Below are 13,903 nucleotides of genomic sequence, written 5' to 3'. Positions count from 1 at the left end.
GCAATCCTCTTTCACTGAGACAGACGTGGTTTAGTGGGCGTGGTGGTGTTGGGTTGATGATCTTACAGGTCTTTTCCAACCTTCGTGATTCTGTGATGAGGTCTGCACCGAGCTCAGGGCCGTGCTGGCAGAACGGGGCAGAGCGGCCATGGAGAAGGGAAGGATGTGCTGGGCACCGAGAGCCAGGGCATCAGTGGGGAAAAAAGGACCACTTCATCTGGTTGTGGGGAAGCCAGAAGACAACTATCCTGCTGACAGCTCTTTCAAGGCCATTGCAGGGCAGAGGCAGTGGGCACTACCCAAGAAAAACTGTATTCTACCTGTGATAAGCACATCTTAACAAGCGAAACCTGCCCTTGCTCAAGGAGAAAGCTGCTTATGCAATAACATCCCATGACCAATTTGGGGGAGGGACAGAAGGGAATAAATTATTTGATTGTGAAATGTTCCCTCTTGATTTCCAAAAAAAGCAGCACTTTCCCTCCAAACACAAAGCCAACATAATTGTTTCTCTACTGAGGTCAACAGACCTACTCACCACTCTTCTCTTGCAAAGTAATAACCTTGTTGTTCTTTTTTATCCATTTCCCTTACCTTACTGGTAAAATCAACTGCAGACTCCTTTTGTTTCTTTACTACCTTGATCTAGGGCCTCCCCACAGCAGCCACCCGGGAGGCTGGCTGCCGAGGATGCACAGTCAGCCCCAAAGCTCCAGAGCACCCAGCATCAGCTTCCCTGCCTACACCACCTTATCCCGCCAGCCCATGGTTAAGACTTGCTGGGACGAGTTCGCATGCTGCTGTGCTCCTGAGAAGTGAGCTTGGCCTCTCCTGTCATCAGCTTTCCCCCCCCCCCCTTCTCCCCTTTGCTCGGTGAGGATTATCTTCTCCAAAGGCACCAGCCCATGGGATGATGCCCAAGTCCTTGTGACAGTACTTGCTGCAGAGCTTCCCGTCTCCCGCATCAGCACTTTTCTGGCTGCAGAAAGGAGGTACCGTAGCACTTGCTGCACAAGAGCCGGGAGGACAGCTTGTCCCAATGCATTAGCATGAGAAATTACGTTGAAGCTGCTGCTACCCATTTTGTATGGCTTATTAACAGAGGATTTTAAAAACACTGCTTCTGGCTGCAGAATCACCCAGGCTGGCCCCTCTCCAAAGCCCTCCTGGCCTTGCTGGGTGTTCAGTGGGACATCCCAGACCATCTACTGCCCAAAGCTGATACCATCACACTGTCTGCCATGGCCCAAGGGGGAATGAGCTACCTGTAGGAAGGAGTCACTTCAGCTCCTGGGTACCCGCACAGGGCAGAAGGCATCTCCACACCTTTCCTGTCAAACTTTTTTCCAGCATGGGTAGCCACTTAAAGCCCCAGGGTCCTCACACAGAGATGTCAAAGGGTCACAAAAGGAACCTGCTGCTGCTGAAAGTCGGTGCAAACACTGTCCTGGAAAGTTACAGAGCCACCCTGCCTCAACCATGAAGGCAAAGCTGCTTCCCAGAGGAACCCAAGACTTTAAAAGTTAAACTGGGTATTGAGAGCAGAGGAGGCATGGTCATAGGTGGCCAGCAGCTCAAGGGAAGTCATTCTGCCCTTCTACTTCACTCTGGTGAGACCCCCCCTGCAGCACTGGGTCCAGCTCTGGGGTCCTCAGCACAACAAGGACATGGACCTTTTGGAGCAGGTCCAGAGGAGGTCACAAAGATCATCAGAGGGATGGAGCACCTCTGCCATGAGGACAGGCTGGGAGAGTTGGGGTTGGTCAGGCTGGAGAAGAGAAGGCTCCGGGGAGACCTTCCAGTACTTAAAGGGGCTTATAAGAAAGATGAGAACAGACTTTTTAGCGGGGCCTGTTGCAATAGGACAAGGGGCAATGGTCTTAAACTAAAAGATGACGGATTCAGACTAGATAGAAGGAAAAACTTTTTTACCATGAGCATGGTGAAAGACTGGCACAGGTTGCCCAGAGAGGTGGTAGATGCCCCATCCCTGGAAATGCTCCAGGCGAGGTTGGACAGGGCTCTGAGCAGCCTGATCTAGTTGAAGATGTCCCTGCTCGCTGCAGGGGCGTTGGACTAGATGAGCTTTAAAAGGTCCCTTCCAACCCAAACCATTCTATGAGTTCTGCTCGTGGACAATTACACTTTATTTGCTGCTGCAATTGCAAGGTTCAAACTGGAGTCAAGGTGAAAAAGCTTTGGCTCTTAGTGGGGGGGTGCTAGGATCCGAGCCAAGACTAAGAGCTTAGACAACCCCTTTTTTCTCTGCTCCATCATAAAACGAGGTAGGTGGGAGATGATTACCCAGAGATAGCTACAGATGTGTCCACCAAGCTCCTGTAATTCTTCTCACCTGATAGTCAAGGTCACAGGCTCAGGCGATCCATTCACACTGAAACTGAACTCTTCAGTAAACTGCCCCAGGATGGTGGAACTGAAGGAGATCCGGATGACCTGGAGCCCATCCGGCAAAATGGTGCCCTCCTGGGGGAGAAAGGTGAAGCAGGAGCCCAGAGCTGTAGCTGGAGGGACCAAGTTGAAGGAAGCATTGATGGCTCCTCTGTTAAACAGGACCGCCTGCAGCAGCAAGAAAGCAAAATGGAAATACATAAGGAATCTTCCTTTCTTACAGAAGGCTGATTTGTTTTCCCGTTAATCAATTAACATCTGTAAAAGGCAGAAGATGCCATGTGCTGCTGCTTGCCAGAAGCCAAAGAAAATGCAACAAGACAAGTTCTGCCTTTGATTTTTTTCATGCAACGCAGTGATAACTTCATCTAAACAGAGTCACGCTGCGTTTATTCCACTGACAAAGTAGTCCACTTTGACTTGCAGTGCTCAGCATCACCGAATTGATTCAGACCCATCCCTAAAAGCAGCGAAGGGCGGTTGCAGCATTACTAGTGGGTCATCACACAACTGCTTCTGCTCCAGATGAGCCCGGTCCTGCCAAGGGCAGAACACGTTCAGCTTCCATTGCAGCCAACAAGTTTATTGCATGTAGAAGACACCTCAGGCCAGCACTATAACCAACCAAGTGCTCCCCAACTCTGCTACAGCATAGAATTTAGGTCTCTTTTTTCTTTAATGGGATACTTTTAGTCTTTGCTCAAACAGACATGTCAGGAAAGGATGAGCGTGAGGTGCATAGCAGCTCCATCTATTCCAAAGAATTTCTCTTTCCTAAATATTCACAGCCACCACCTAAGATTTTACCATTATTAGAATAAACCGCAAATTTAGAATCAAGCTGTATTTTGTTGAACACTCGATCTACTGCCTCTAACAAGTGACACAATCCCGCAGCGTTTGTTGAGATTCAGCTCTTTTCATGTTGGGCAAGAAACGCCCGCATCTGCCTGTGAGTACCAGCATGCTGTCAGTCACCAGCAAACATACCCAAAGCAAAGCTGTAGAGTTTTTGATTGCTGCAGGGTGAAATCCTGCCATTTCCATGGACTTAGCTATCTGCTTTGAATTTCTTTTCCCTAATTTTTGTCCTTGCAAAACCTGTCAGAAAACCTGAGACAGAAGCATAGAAACATCCCTTGTCTTTCAATTTTGCAGCTGCTCTTGAAAATATTTATGTATTCAAACTCCACAATGGTAACTTGAAAACTACTCTCTCCTCTCATGTGTTTTACACCTTCATTACAAATTGCACTTGGGGATCCTACGCTGAGCTGGGGTTTACCTCCAGTCTAGCTGCTTAGGAAAGCATTAACAGCATCATCTACTTACTCACATTTTCTCAAGTAATGAAAATAATAAATTGATATAGAGACAATCAATAAAGTAGCAGCATTAAAAATGCACAGAGAGCACAAAATTTTGGTAAGAAAACACCTTAATGTGTCCTTCCCTGCCATAGTCAAGGTTTTTAAAGTGTCTGGCATGATGTATTGCCTCATTTTCTACCTCTTTCGCTTGCGGTTTTTTTTTTTTTGCGGAAGACTTGGCACGACTGGGGGGAGGCAAATATATAGAAAGTGCCTTTGCTTTATTTCCAGAAATGCTTTGCTCTTTATATAGCCAGAGATGGACCAAGTCTGAAGCGTGATGAGGCACTGGTCGGCGAGGGGAAGCACTCCCAATTTCTTTGCTGGGGACAGCTCTGAGCCAGGAGGCTGCACGGCTTCCCTCCGACTCCCAGGAATCGGTAGGATGCACTTAACTGAAAACTCTTTGCAAGGGACTTGAGTTCAAACACAGTAACTTTGTTCCAGCTGCTTTTTAAGAGCCAGAGTACAAAGGTGCTTTGCATCTAGGGCTGAAACAAAAGCCTCTGGATACTTATCTTTTTGACCCAGTGGTGCTTTCCTGTGTCAAGGGGCTTTTTTGCATTAAGTCTCCCAGCTGATCTCAAATGGAGGTTGCCAAAAAGCAGGGATTAGGGCTTCCTAAACACGTATACCTTTCAGATCCCATCAAAAGTATCCAGATTGTGTGAAACCCCTCAAATTTGATTAGTATGTCAAATATTCCCTGCTCACAACTGCCTGAGTTGCCAGGAATCCCCCAGGTCCACGAGGCTCAGCGTTGCCCCGGGAGCCGTGAGGATCCAGCCCAACCCCTGCGAACCCCTCCTGCTCACCTCATAGCTGTGGGCCGATCCAACGAAAACCTTCCCAATGTCCAGCTGGTCAAAGTTGAAGCGGAGCCGGGGCCCTATGCCTTCCCCCTTGATGCGCAGGGGCAGCCTGGTCTCTCGGCCTGGGGAGAGATTGCCGTTTCAGTACAGTAATTCCCTCTGTTGTCCTGGATTTTCCAGCCTGCCTCAATGCTAGTCCCTGACTCCGGGATGGATGCGACCTGCTCTAGATGCTCTAGCAGAGGATACAGGACCCTTCTCGGCCCTCAGGAGATATGCCCTTGGGCTGGTTTCTAATTGCGCACCAATCCCTTGGGATGGTTCCTAATTTAGCAAACAATTTGCACCCTGAAAAAGCGATGCCGAGTTTAAAACGTGATCTCTGAATTTTTTCCCCACGCACTTAGACGAGCTCTGAAATCCATTCAGTGAAGGCACAAAGCTCACGAAACAGAACTGAAGATAAAATCCGCCATCTATACTGGAGACAACAGCACAAGAGCCGAGAAGTACGAGCCCAAGCAAGGCGAAGCTCCCTGCTAAGGGCCACACACACATCCGAGCGCTGCCTCGAGCAAGCAGAGCATCTCAGCCACCGCCTGTGCCCAGTATACAGCTCCGTACCTGGGCGCCCCAGGGCTCACCTCCTGCAGCAGCGCCTAAATAACACAGGGCTTTACGATCTCCAGAGATGAGAAGCACTCATCTATTCCCACCACGATACCAGAGCTCAGCTTTGTAAAGACACCTTAGCTGAAGCACACTGAGCAGTTATGGAAAACCAACCTCCTCACTACTGAGATGAAATAAGCCATAAACATACCGCGAATACACACATCCCTTGCTGCAAAGGTAACTGAGACCGCAAGGCTCATAGCTAAACTCTAAGATGTTTGTTTTCATCCATAAGTCTGCTAAGCCGACAGACTGCAGGGTCTTCCAGTCTGAAGGCTCTTCTGAACCACCGGAGCAGCCCAAAGTGCCTGAATCCTAGCTGGAATTTCAGGTTGGGTCTCCCTGCCTTCCCATTCTACTCTGCATGGAAAGCGAGTAGCACAAGGAGGAAGAGAGCGCCCCAAAAGTTGCATACAACTTCCACCGTAGCTTTTGTGCAAAAATATTCCTCTTTCCTTCAAGTTCCCCTTGCGCAATGCTCACCGTTTATTGAAGAGTAGGGATTGAAGGTTGCTTTTAGAAAGAAGTCTTCTGCAGAGCTATTCGAGAATGTCCAAAATGACTTCTTATTGGAAAGAGCAGCCCAGGTGTGGCAACACAGCAACTAGATCACACTTAAAAAAACCCTCCTGGAACAGCCTTTTCAACGATTACTGACTTTTGATCTCGCAACCATGGGATGAGGATGTTTGATAATGTCCAAAGCCAGAAAGGAAGAGCTAGGGAGCTTTTGTTCAATTCAACATTTTTAGCGTGGACCCAGCCAAAGCCCAGCTGACAGCAACGATGAGAGTTATGTTCCACAGCTCTGGCATTAACAGAGGGCTGTGTATTTCTATTTCTCAGACACCATAAAAGAGGCAGTATTGGGTGCTCACTGTCAAAAGAATTCTCAGTCTTGCATCACGTGTGGCTTCATTTTAAAAACTCTAGGTCTAAGCCATGAAAGCTCTTGGGAAATGGCAAAGATTGCCAAATGACAAGTTTTTGTCCATGACCTTGCTGAGACACACATGCCATGGCCACTGTGATGGAAAACTCAGTGACAGTTCTTCCCCTTCTGCAGTAGGTCCTCATCCTCTCCTGAAGGTCCAGGGAAACCATCCTTTCTTCTACCCCTACGCTGAACTTGAAACTCTAGGAAATCCCTGAAATTTTGCTCTTCCTCCTTCCAGGTGAACCTCAGAGTGGGCTTTTCCCAAAGGAGGAGCAGCAAACTAAACTACAGGCAGCATTCAGGAGAGCTGAGAAGAAAGACGAGAGTACATCCTCCTCTTTGCTAGGAGCTGGGGCTTTCAGGAGCATCCAACCTTTGCCCAAGGCCTGGGTACAGCTGGCCTGTGGCCCTGTGATGCTCCCACCATAACATGTCCCAGAGCACGCAGACCAAGGGCATGGAGGAGCTACAGCCTCCTCATCCTCAATCCCAAATCCACACCTGGTATGAGAATTTGGATCTCAGGAGGAATAATACCTTAGCACGTCATGCAGGGTATACAATTTGGCACTGCTGCCTTGCTTTCAAATCAAGAGGGGCGTAGGTGGCCCAACAGCACAGCACTTGGTTGCCGAAGTCCTTAACTTCTGCTGCTTTCTGACACTCAGTTTCTTGTTCACAGAACGTCCCCGTGTTTTGTGACTGGTTTTGAGCATGATTCTCATCTGACCACGTCAATTAACAGTTGCACATGATGCAGGACAGATTTCTCACAAGTTAAGGGAGTGATTGTCATTTGGGATTTTGGTTCTCCCTGCAAGAGTGGCTCAGAAACGGGTTTTGCAAAGTGCAACCTAATACAGTTCTGTGTGCAGACAAACCTAAAAATGAATTTTAGGTGTCTCAGCCCCCCACCATATGCTTCCTTCCAGCACTCACGAGCTCCAGCTTTATTTGCATGAATAACTAAAAGTTCATTTTGAGCTTAAATATTTGCCAAGAGCAAATTTCAAACCACTTCTTAACTGCCAGCTTTGCAAGTTGCCCAGTGCTGATTAATTCTGTAAATCACCTGATCCAGAAGCATCTGCTAAGCAATTTATGGAGGCACCTGCAAAAAAGCGGAGGCCAGCAAAGCCCCTTTCCAGTGGGGCATGAGATCCAGCTGCACAATTCACAGCACCACACTGGGGCAAAGCTTCCAAATATTCCCCGCGAGGGGCAGGCACACCATCTGCACATCACGCTCCAAAGGGATGTGTGACTGGCACGCCGATGTAGGAGGAAGGCAGTCATGCTTCTTAGAGGAACCAAGAAGCAAGATTAATTGACTCCCTAGTTAAAGATCGTTGTTTTTCCTCTTTAAAGCCTTTTCGCACCCAGGGACCTTGACTCTGGCACAGCTTCCATCCTGACGACACAGTGGAGCAGCTCTGTTTTGTCAGGGATGGGGGGTAGATGCATCATTTAAATGACCTCCTCAACATCCTTTTCCAAGGAGCCAGTGGAAGAGTTAAGCTCTCCGGAGGGCCCATCAGGGTCTTTCAAAAGCAGGCTCCTCTTTCTAAACACAGATCATTTGCCCAGCTCCATTTCCTCTAACTCCCAGACCAGCTCAAGGCTTGCATGCAAGTAGTTTTCCCATTTCTCTGCAATGAAAAAGCTCTCCTGGCACAACCCCTGGAGATCCCTGCAGCAAAGTGATAGACAGCCCCCCATCACCACAGCAAGAATCCCAGAGCTATGAGCATAGCACTGAGCAAGGAATCCCTTGGGAGCAACTTCTTAAATCAATCCTTGCCTTCCACAGCTCTAACAACTGCAGCTGGTGGGCAGGAAGACAGTTTGTTAACACAAGCCCTCTGTAATTACTGTAGGTGGCATTTGCCAAGTAAACCCTGCGCAATTACTGTATAAATAAAAAGCTGTTTCATGGCATTTGTGTCTGTCAGCTCGGTGCGGTAAGGAAAGCAACAAAGCGGCTGGGTTAGTGATTTCAGCACCCTCCAAAACGGGAGCCTGGGTACTGGAGGGCCACGGGTCTCGCACCTCTTCCATGGGGAAAACCATCATGTTCCCTGGAGGGAAATCTGACAGCGATGTCCCACTCAAAAAACACCTTAAGTAGCACCGTGCAGAGACGCAGAGGAAGGACAAGGTAATCCGAACCACGCAGCCTGCTGCAAACATTCCCTGCCCCGTGCTAACACAGCAAAGGGATCACCTCTGAAGGGCAAAGATGGCATAACTCGGGTGGGTCAACAATAACTGCTCCCAGAAGAAGACCTGACAGCACTTCTGTAAGACAGGATGAGCAGAAAGCTTGTCTAGCAGACTGCTCGGACTCCAATTTCCAGGGAAGGCGTTCACCCTGCTGAGTACAGCAAGGCCTGTGCAACGGTACCCGTATGCACCATAGACTCCGAGCCACGAGGTGACAATTCCCACGCAGTGAGAGAAGCGTGGACTAGCCAGAAGTGGTCCTTCCGCAGACACCCCGTGCTCAGCAGGGCTCAGTCACCTGAGGTCTGACAGCATCTGGGGAGCGGGAGGTGATCCAGGGTCTGGGAGCACATTTGTAACTCAGCTCCTGCTGCCTCAGGAGTCTGATGATGCATCCGTGTAATAGACTCATCTGGGAAGTAAATGGTCTATAGGGGCTTAGTGCTCATCCACAAAAGCTGTTCTGCTGTGTCCTTCTTTGGCATTCCCAGGCACCTCACAGCAGAGGAAACGCTGGCAAACCCGTGGCATGAAAGCTTATCCCTTCTCTGCTTTGGTTGTCTGGGATCAGTGATCCAAGCTTGTAGCCAGACATCCCGAGGGCTGGCCTCGGATAGGAGACCACCGCAGGGACAGCGGGCATGTGCCAGCCCTGCCCTGCTGACCACCCACCGTTCCCAGCAACTACATGAGAACCGAGGGGGCTGGAAGACTATTTGTGCCTCGCCTTCACCGTGGGTAACAGAAGCAGGAGAATGGAGCTGTACCTGAGATGTCACAGTAGACCGTCTGTTGATAGACTCTGGCTTCACGGGGTTTAAAGACCACCTTTATTTCAGCCGAAGAGTTTGGCCAGACATCTCCCTCCTAAAACAGAAGCAGACAGCAAACCATTTATCTTCCATTGTTACATGTCTTGTTTTCAAGCCCAGCCCTGTAGCCTATATTTAGAGCATCAGTGAGGAGCAAGGAGCAAGCAACACTTGTCAACAAAATTCATAAGAGAGTTTGGAAGCAGCTGCAAAAAACTAAACCCCTTACCTTTACTGGCACCTGGTAGAAGCATTTTGTTAAATTAGGGCTACAACAAAGCAACCAAACTGGCAATCAAACTCCAGCGAATCAAGCAGGATTTCTTCAAAGGTGCTAGCCAGTCTACGGAAAAAGGACCTCTCTCCTGCAGACCTTCCCGTATATCCCTGTATCACTATGGCTACGTGAACACTTCTGCTCAGATCAGAAGAGATTTAGCAAATCAAATGGATTTTTCCATTCTTAGTTATAAAGGTTCTGCCTCTTCTCCCCTTCACCTGTACATGTATTTAAATATATGACATACTCCGGTGAGTCGGGGCGCTCAGCAGAACAAGCCCTCCCACCTGGGGATCAATGAAGAACAGACTCCTTGTCGATGGCTGCTTCTGCCCCGTGCTGTGAGCAGTCAGCCAGCACACAGGTTACAAAAGATCTGAGAATGAAGTTGAGAGTTGGATGTGACCTGATTACCTCTGCAAGGTGCATGCGCTCCTGGTTCCCTGAACACAGGCTCAAACAATAAGAGATGGGATTTGCTTATAGCTCCACACCTCTTTCAACCAAAAATCAAACAGTTCTTTCCCTTGTCATGCTCAGAGATTGAAGTCTGGGCCATGCCACCAGTGCTTCTGCAAGGGTCTGCTGCTTCCTTGGGGTCTTCTCGCTCTACTTCACCCCCAAAGAGTCCTGGCACTGGCGCCCAGTCCCAGGGAGCCCTGTCGCTCATTTTTGGAGGCATCCCTGGTTTGTAAAGGCTCTCACTCACTTCTTGCAACTGCTTTAAACAAAGGCACCACTTACATCCCCTCAACTCCTAACATTACAAGCGTCTCTTCGTGCATTTATTGACATAAATACAAGCACATCTGACAGCTGTAATAATACTCTACAAGGAATGAAAAATTTAGTTATAGAAGGAGACAAAAAGAACAGAGTTCTTTTTTCTATCAGTAAAGTGAGGCTTTGATTCTGCTTGCTGCTGGGGATCCTCAATACTTTGTCCAGAAGAGTCATGAACTGACTGGAGCCTCCGGTGCTCCTGCAGCATAAATATTAAATAACTATAATACTTCCCATTGACTTAGCACTTATAGCTCAAAGGACAGTCCCCACAAAAATTAAAGGGCTGTGACATGGTGAGTTATTGGGCTGCAGCTGCAAATAATTCCCTAATGCACAGCCTGCTCAGAGTCAACAGAACAGAGGGAAGAAGAGGCAGAGAACAGTTTCGAACACCAACTACCCATCACCACCACAATAATAAGGAAAGGGAAGTCTGAAAGCATAAAGTCGCTTGGATTCCTCTCAAAACCTAGAGCAAACACATTTGCCAGACCAAACGTACTTCGTGTTTCTACCCAGCAAGCGACTGGATGAAGATGAAGCTTTATTCTATGATGACACGCTTGCTTGAGGAAGCAAGCTGGGGACATCAGCCTGCAACCCACAGTCAGCGTGCCAGGTATCAGAGCCTTTGGGTCCCACAGGGATGCCGCATGGACTGAGCGCCCACAGAATTATCTCAGATTTGCAGGAATAAAAGCATTCCGGGTGCTCCAAACAACAGAAGCTCTGCTACGTCTGGAGCTTGCCTAAGCTGAGGCACTGAGAAAAACCACTCGGATGATAGATTTCCCTGGCTTGGCTAATTAGAATTGAGTAACTCGGCAGTGCGCATCACGCAGCAGCTCGCTGTGTGTTCAACAGACTGAATTCAGCAGTCTCACCCTGGGCAGAGCGTTCCTGGGGAGGCAGGGATGCACTAGGCAGCTGCTGGCATTTGCTTCAAGCCCAACGCCTGTAGCTGAACACAGATCTCAGCTCACCGGCGTTCTACGCTTCTCCTTAAAGGGTGCTGCATGGGCTGAGCTGCCTAGCGGCACCGTTTGATCCTCCAGCTGCTGTGATCCTCTGCCCAGAGAGCTGCAGAGAGCCCTCATTCCTGCACAGCAAACGGTGCCTTGCCAGCACCATCAGCTTTGCAAACACTTGCTGCTGCTACGCTGAAGCGGTGGTGATCTTTGAGGTCTTCATCTTATAGAGGGGCAGAAAGCAGGGGAGGATAGCACATCCTGAGCCTTAAAACCAAAACACAGGCATGCACTAAAAGAGGACTTCAGCAAGGAGTGGGAGTGAAGAGAGCCCAATTTCATAACAACCACCCACATCACACCAAGGGGAAGTCTCCATTTGTTCCATAGAGCCCCACGGGCCAGACAGCAAAGCTGGGAGAAGGTATTTGAATGAGACAGGACAGAACCAGAGAGGCTGAGGGTGAAAACTGATGCCAGGATTTGGCTGGAGGTCTGCAATCAAGCTTACGAGGGCTGTGCACAGCCAGATTACCAGGGGCATGCAGCTTAGAGTTTGCGCTGGCTGCCAGACGGACGATGCCTACCATAAACTGAGCATCCCATTTGCTGGGACGGCATTACTGCTTTCAAGACTTTGGGACCTATCTGAAAAAGCAGAGTGAGATTTATACCATGTCACCATTTAGTGCAATAGTGGCTGCTCTAAAGCAGGAGTTCATACGAATAAGAACGAGGTTTCATAGAGCCAAATCATTCCTGGGAAACTCGGACAGCATCCTTCCCTCCACCGAGGCCAGGAAACAAACTTCTCTGAGCCTAACGCAGCAGTATCAGTCTTTCATGTCAACGATGTGACAAAGTACTGTTTAGCTGCTGGCTTCTGCTGGATCGCAAGCTGATGGTACTCGCTGGTCTATTTTATGTGCGGCAATCAGATATATCAGCCCTGCGGACACTTCGGGCCAGTTTGGTTATTACTCAGAGGTTGACAGAGGCAATACATCTCCCATTAATACAATTCACAAGCGAAAATGAAGCTAAGGAGGAAAGAAAGAGAATTCAAAAGAACCATTGGCCTGATGAATATGTATCTGCTAACAACGGGCACTTTTCTAGCTGAGCGAGTTTAGCTGACTTTGGGATTCGATGAATTCCAATGCCGGCACATCTGTGACAGAAATATAACGGACACGGTGATCTTACCCCATTGTTTTGGAGCACAGTAACAGCAATATATCACGGAGGCAGCGATAGGGACAGAGTTGACGGGGCGGGGGACCTAGGAAGGCGGTGCAGAGCCAGAAGGCAGGGACAGGAGTGGGAGATGGTTCAGAAACAGCCTGTGCTCGATGCTCATGACAGCTCTGCCTTGCTACGAGCTGCACCCACATCACCTGTCCGGCTCTGGTCACTGCCAGCTGAGCTTTGGGTGAACAGGACTAGGATGGCAAACTTACCTGTTCCCCCACTAAGCTCTGGCAGTCAGACAGACAGATACTCTGCATGCCTGAGCCCCTAACATGACTTACACGGCAACAATCCCGACTGCAGCGGTGAATATGCACAGGGTGACATTGACTACAGCAGGGAGTAGGGAATAGAAAGAGAACTTCATAAAAAAATTCAGTAAATCCCACTCCCCTATTTTACAGCACACCAAAACGGAGGCACAGCAAGGCTTTCACTCACCGCAGAGTCCACCCAGGCTACTGCGGGACTTCCACTGCTCCTCTCAGGGCAGCGAAACCGTCCAGGAGCTCCCCTGGCAGGGCAGCACCGTTAGCCCCAGGCGCTCCACGGAGGTTCCAACATATAGAAGGAGTAAGGGCTGAATCCTCAAGGCCTGAATGCCCTTAAGTGTTCAGGGGAGATGTGGGAGTATTCACACTATATAAACTTTCTATCTCTAACTTGGATCATCTACAGGGAGCCTCGGGCTACAAAGCCTACATCCCCTTGAGTGCAGAAGCTGAACTGCCCAGGTTCTCCACCACCCCAGGACACCTGAGGCTGGTGTCAAGGGCAGGCAACGGGGATACCCCTCCTCCCCAGAGTAACATAAAAACCTTTGATAGTCCTCACACCACTCCGGTGGTGTACTAGCCCCAGGAGTGCACGACTACACGCTATTTCATAGTCCAGAGAGCAGCCTCTGCACATGCCCTGGGCTCTCTGCAGGCACTGAGCTCCATACCAAGGGCTGTCCCTCAGAGGAATCCCTTCGGGTCTTCGTGGCTTTGGATTAACCTGGTTTGGGATAACAACGGCCACACTTAGCCTGTTCTCAGGAGGGACACTGCCTCTTGCCACGAAACCGCCTTGTGCAATACCAAGTCCGCTTCAATATCCTTTCTCTCTCTCTCCACCATGGGACCTGCCCCCATTCAACTCTTGCCCCCACCTAACCCCCCGTCCCCCTGCCCCCCGTAGCACACACATCTGTAACCGGCACCAGGTAGCCGGACGCTGGCAGAGCCAGCAGCGATACCCTGCCTCCCGCTGTGTGCCAGGCCTTGCACCCAGCAGGACATCTCAGATCAGCTCCTGGGGAGAAAACCATGCCCGCCTCCATCTTTGCAGAAGGTATTTGGAAACCAGCTCGCAGATGAAGGCTGGCAGGGAGCTGGC

General features: G+C 49.4%; 1 protein-coding gene across 1 annotated transcript in view; it reads right to left on the bottom strand.

Moving 5' to 3' along the window:
* Window positions 1–13,903, bottom strand: part of HYDIN (HYDIN axonemal central pair apparatus protein) — a 150,582-nt gene that overhangs the window by 94,163 nt on the left and 42,516 nt on the right. Inside the window, exons 9-11 of the mRNA XM_059825082.1 lie at window positions 9,194–9,293; window positions 4,595–4,713; window positions 2,354–2,577 (exon numbers count right to left, since the gene is read on the bottom strand). Of these exons, the coding sequence (XP_059681065.1) occupies window positions 2,354–2,577; window positions 4,595–4,713; window positions 9,194–9,293 (443 nt within the window). The remainder of the gene's footprint in view (window positions 1–2,353; window positions 2,578–4,594; window positions 4,714–9,193; window positions 9,294–13,903) is intronic.

Source organism: Gavia stellata, chromosome 15 (assembly GCF_030936135.1).
Source record: "Gavia stellata isolate bGavSte3 chromosome 15, bGavSte3.hap2, whole genome shotgun sequence".
In the NCBI taxonomy this organism is placed as follows: Eukaryota; Metazoa; Chordata; class Aves; order Gaviiformes; family Gaviidae; genus Gavia; species Gavia stellata.
The sequence above is the reverse complement of the archived record's forward strand: the minus strand, read 5'-3'. Positions and strand labels throughout refer to the sequence as shown.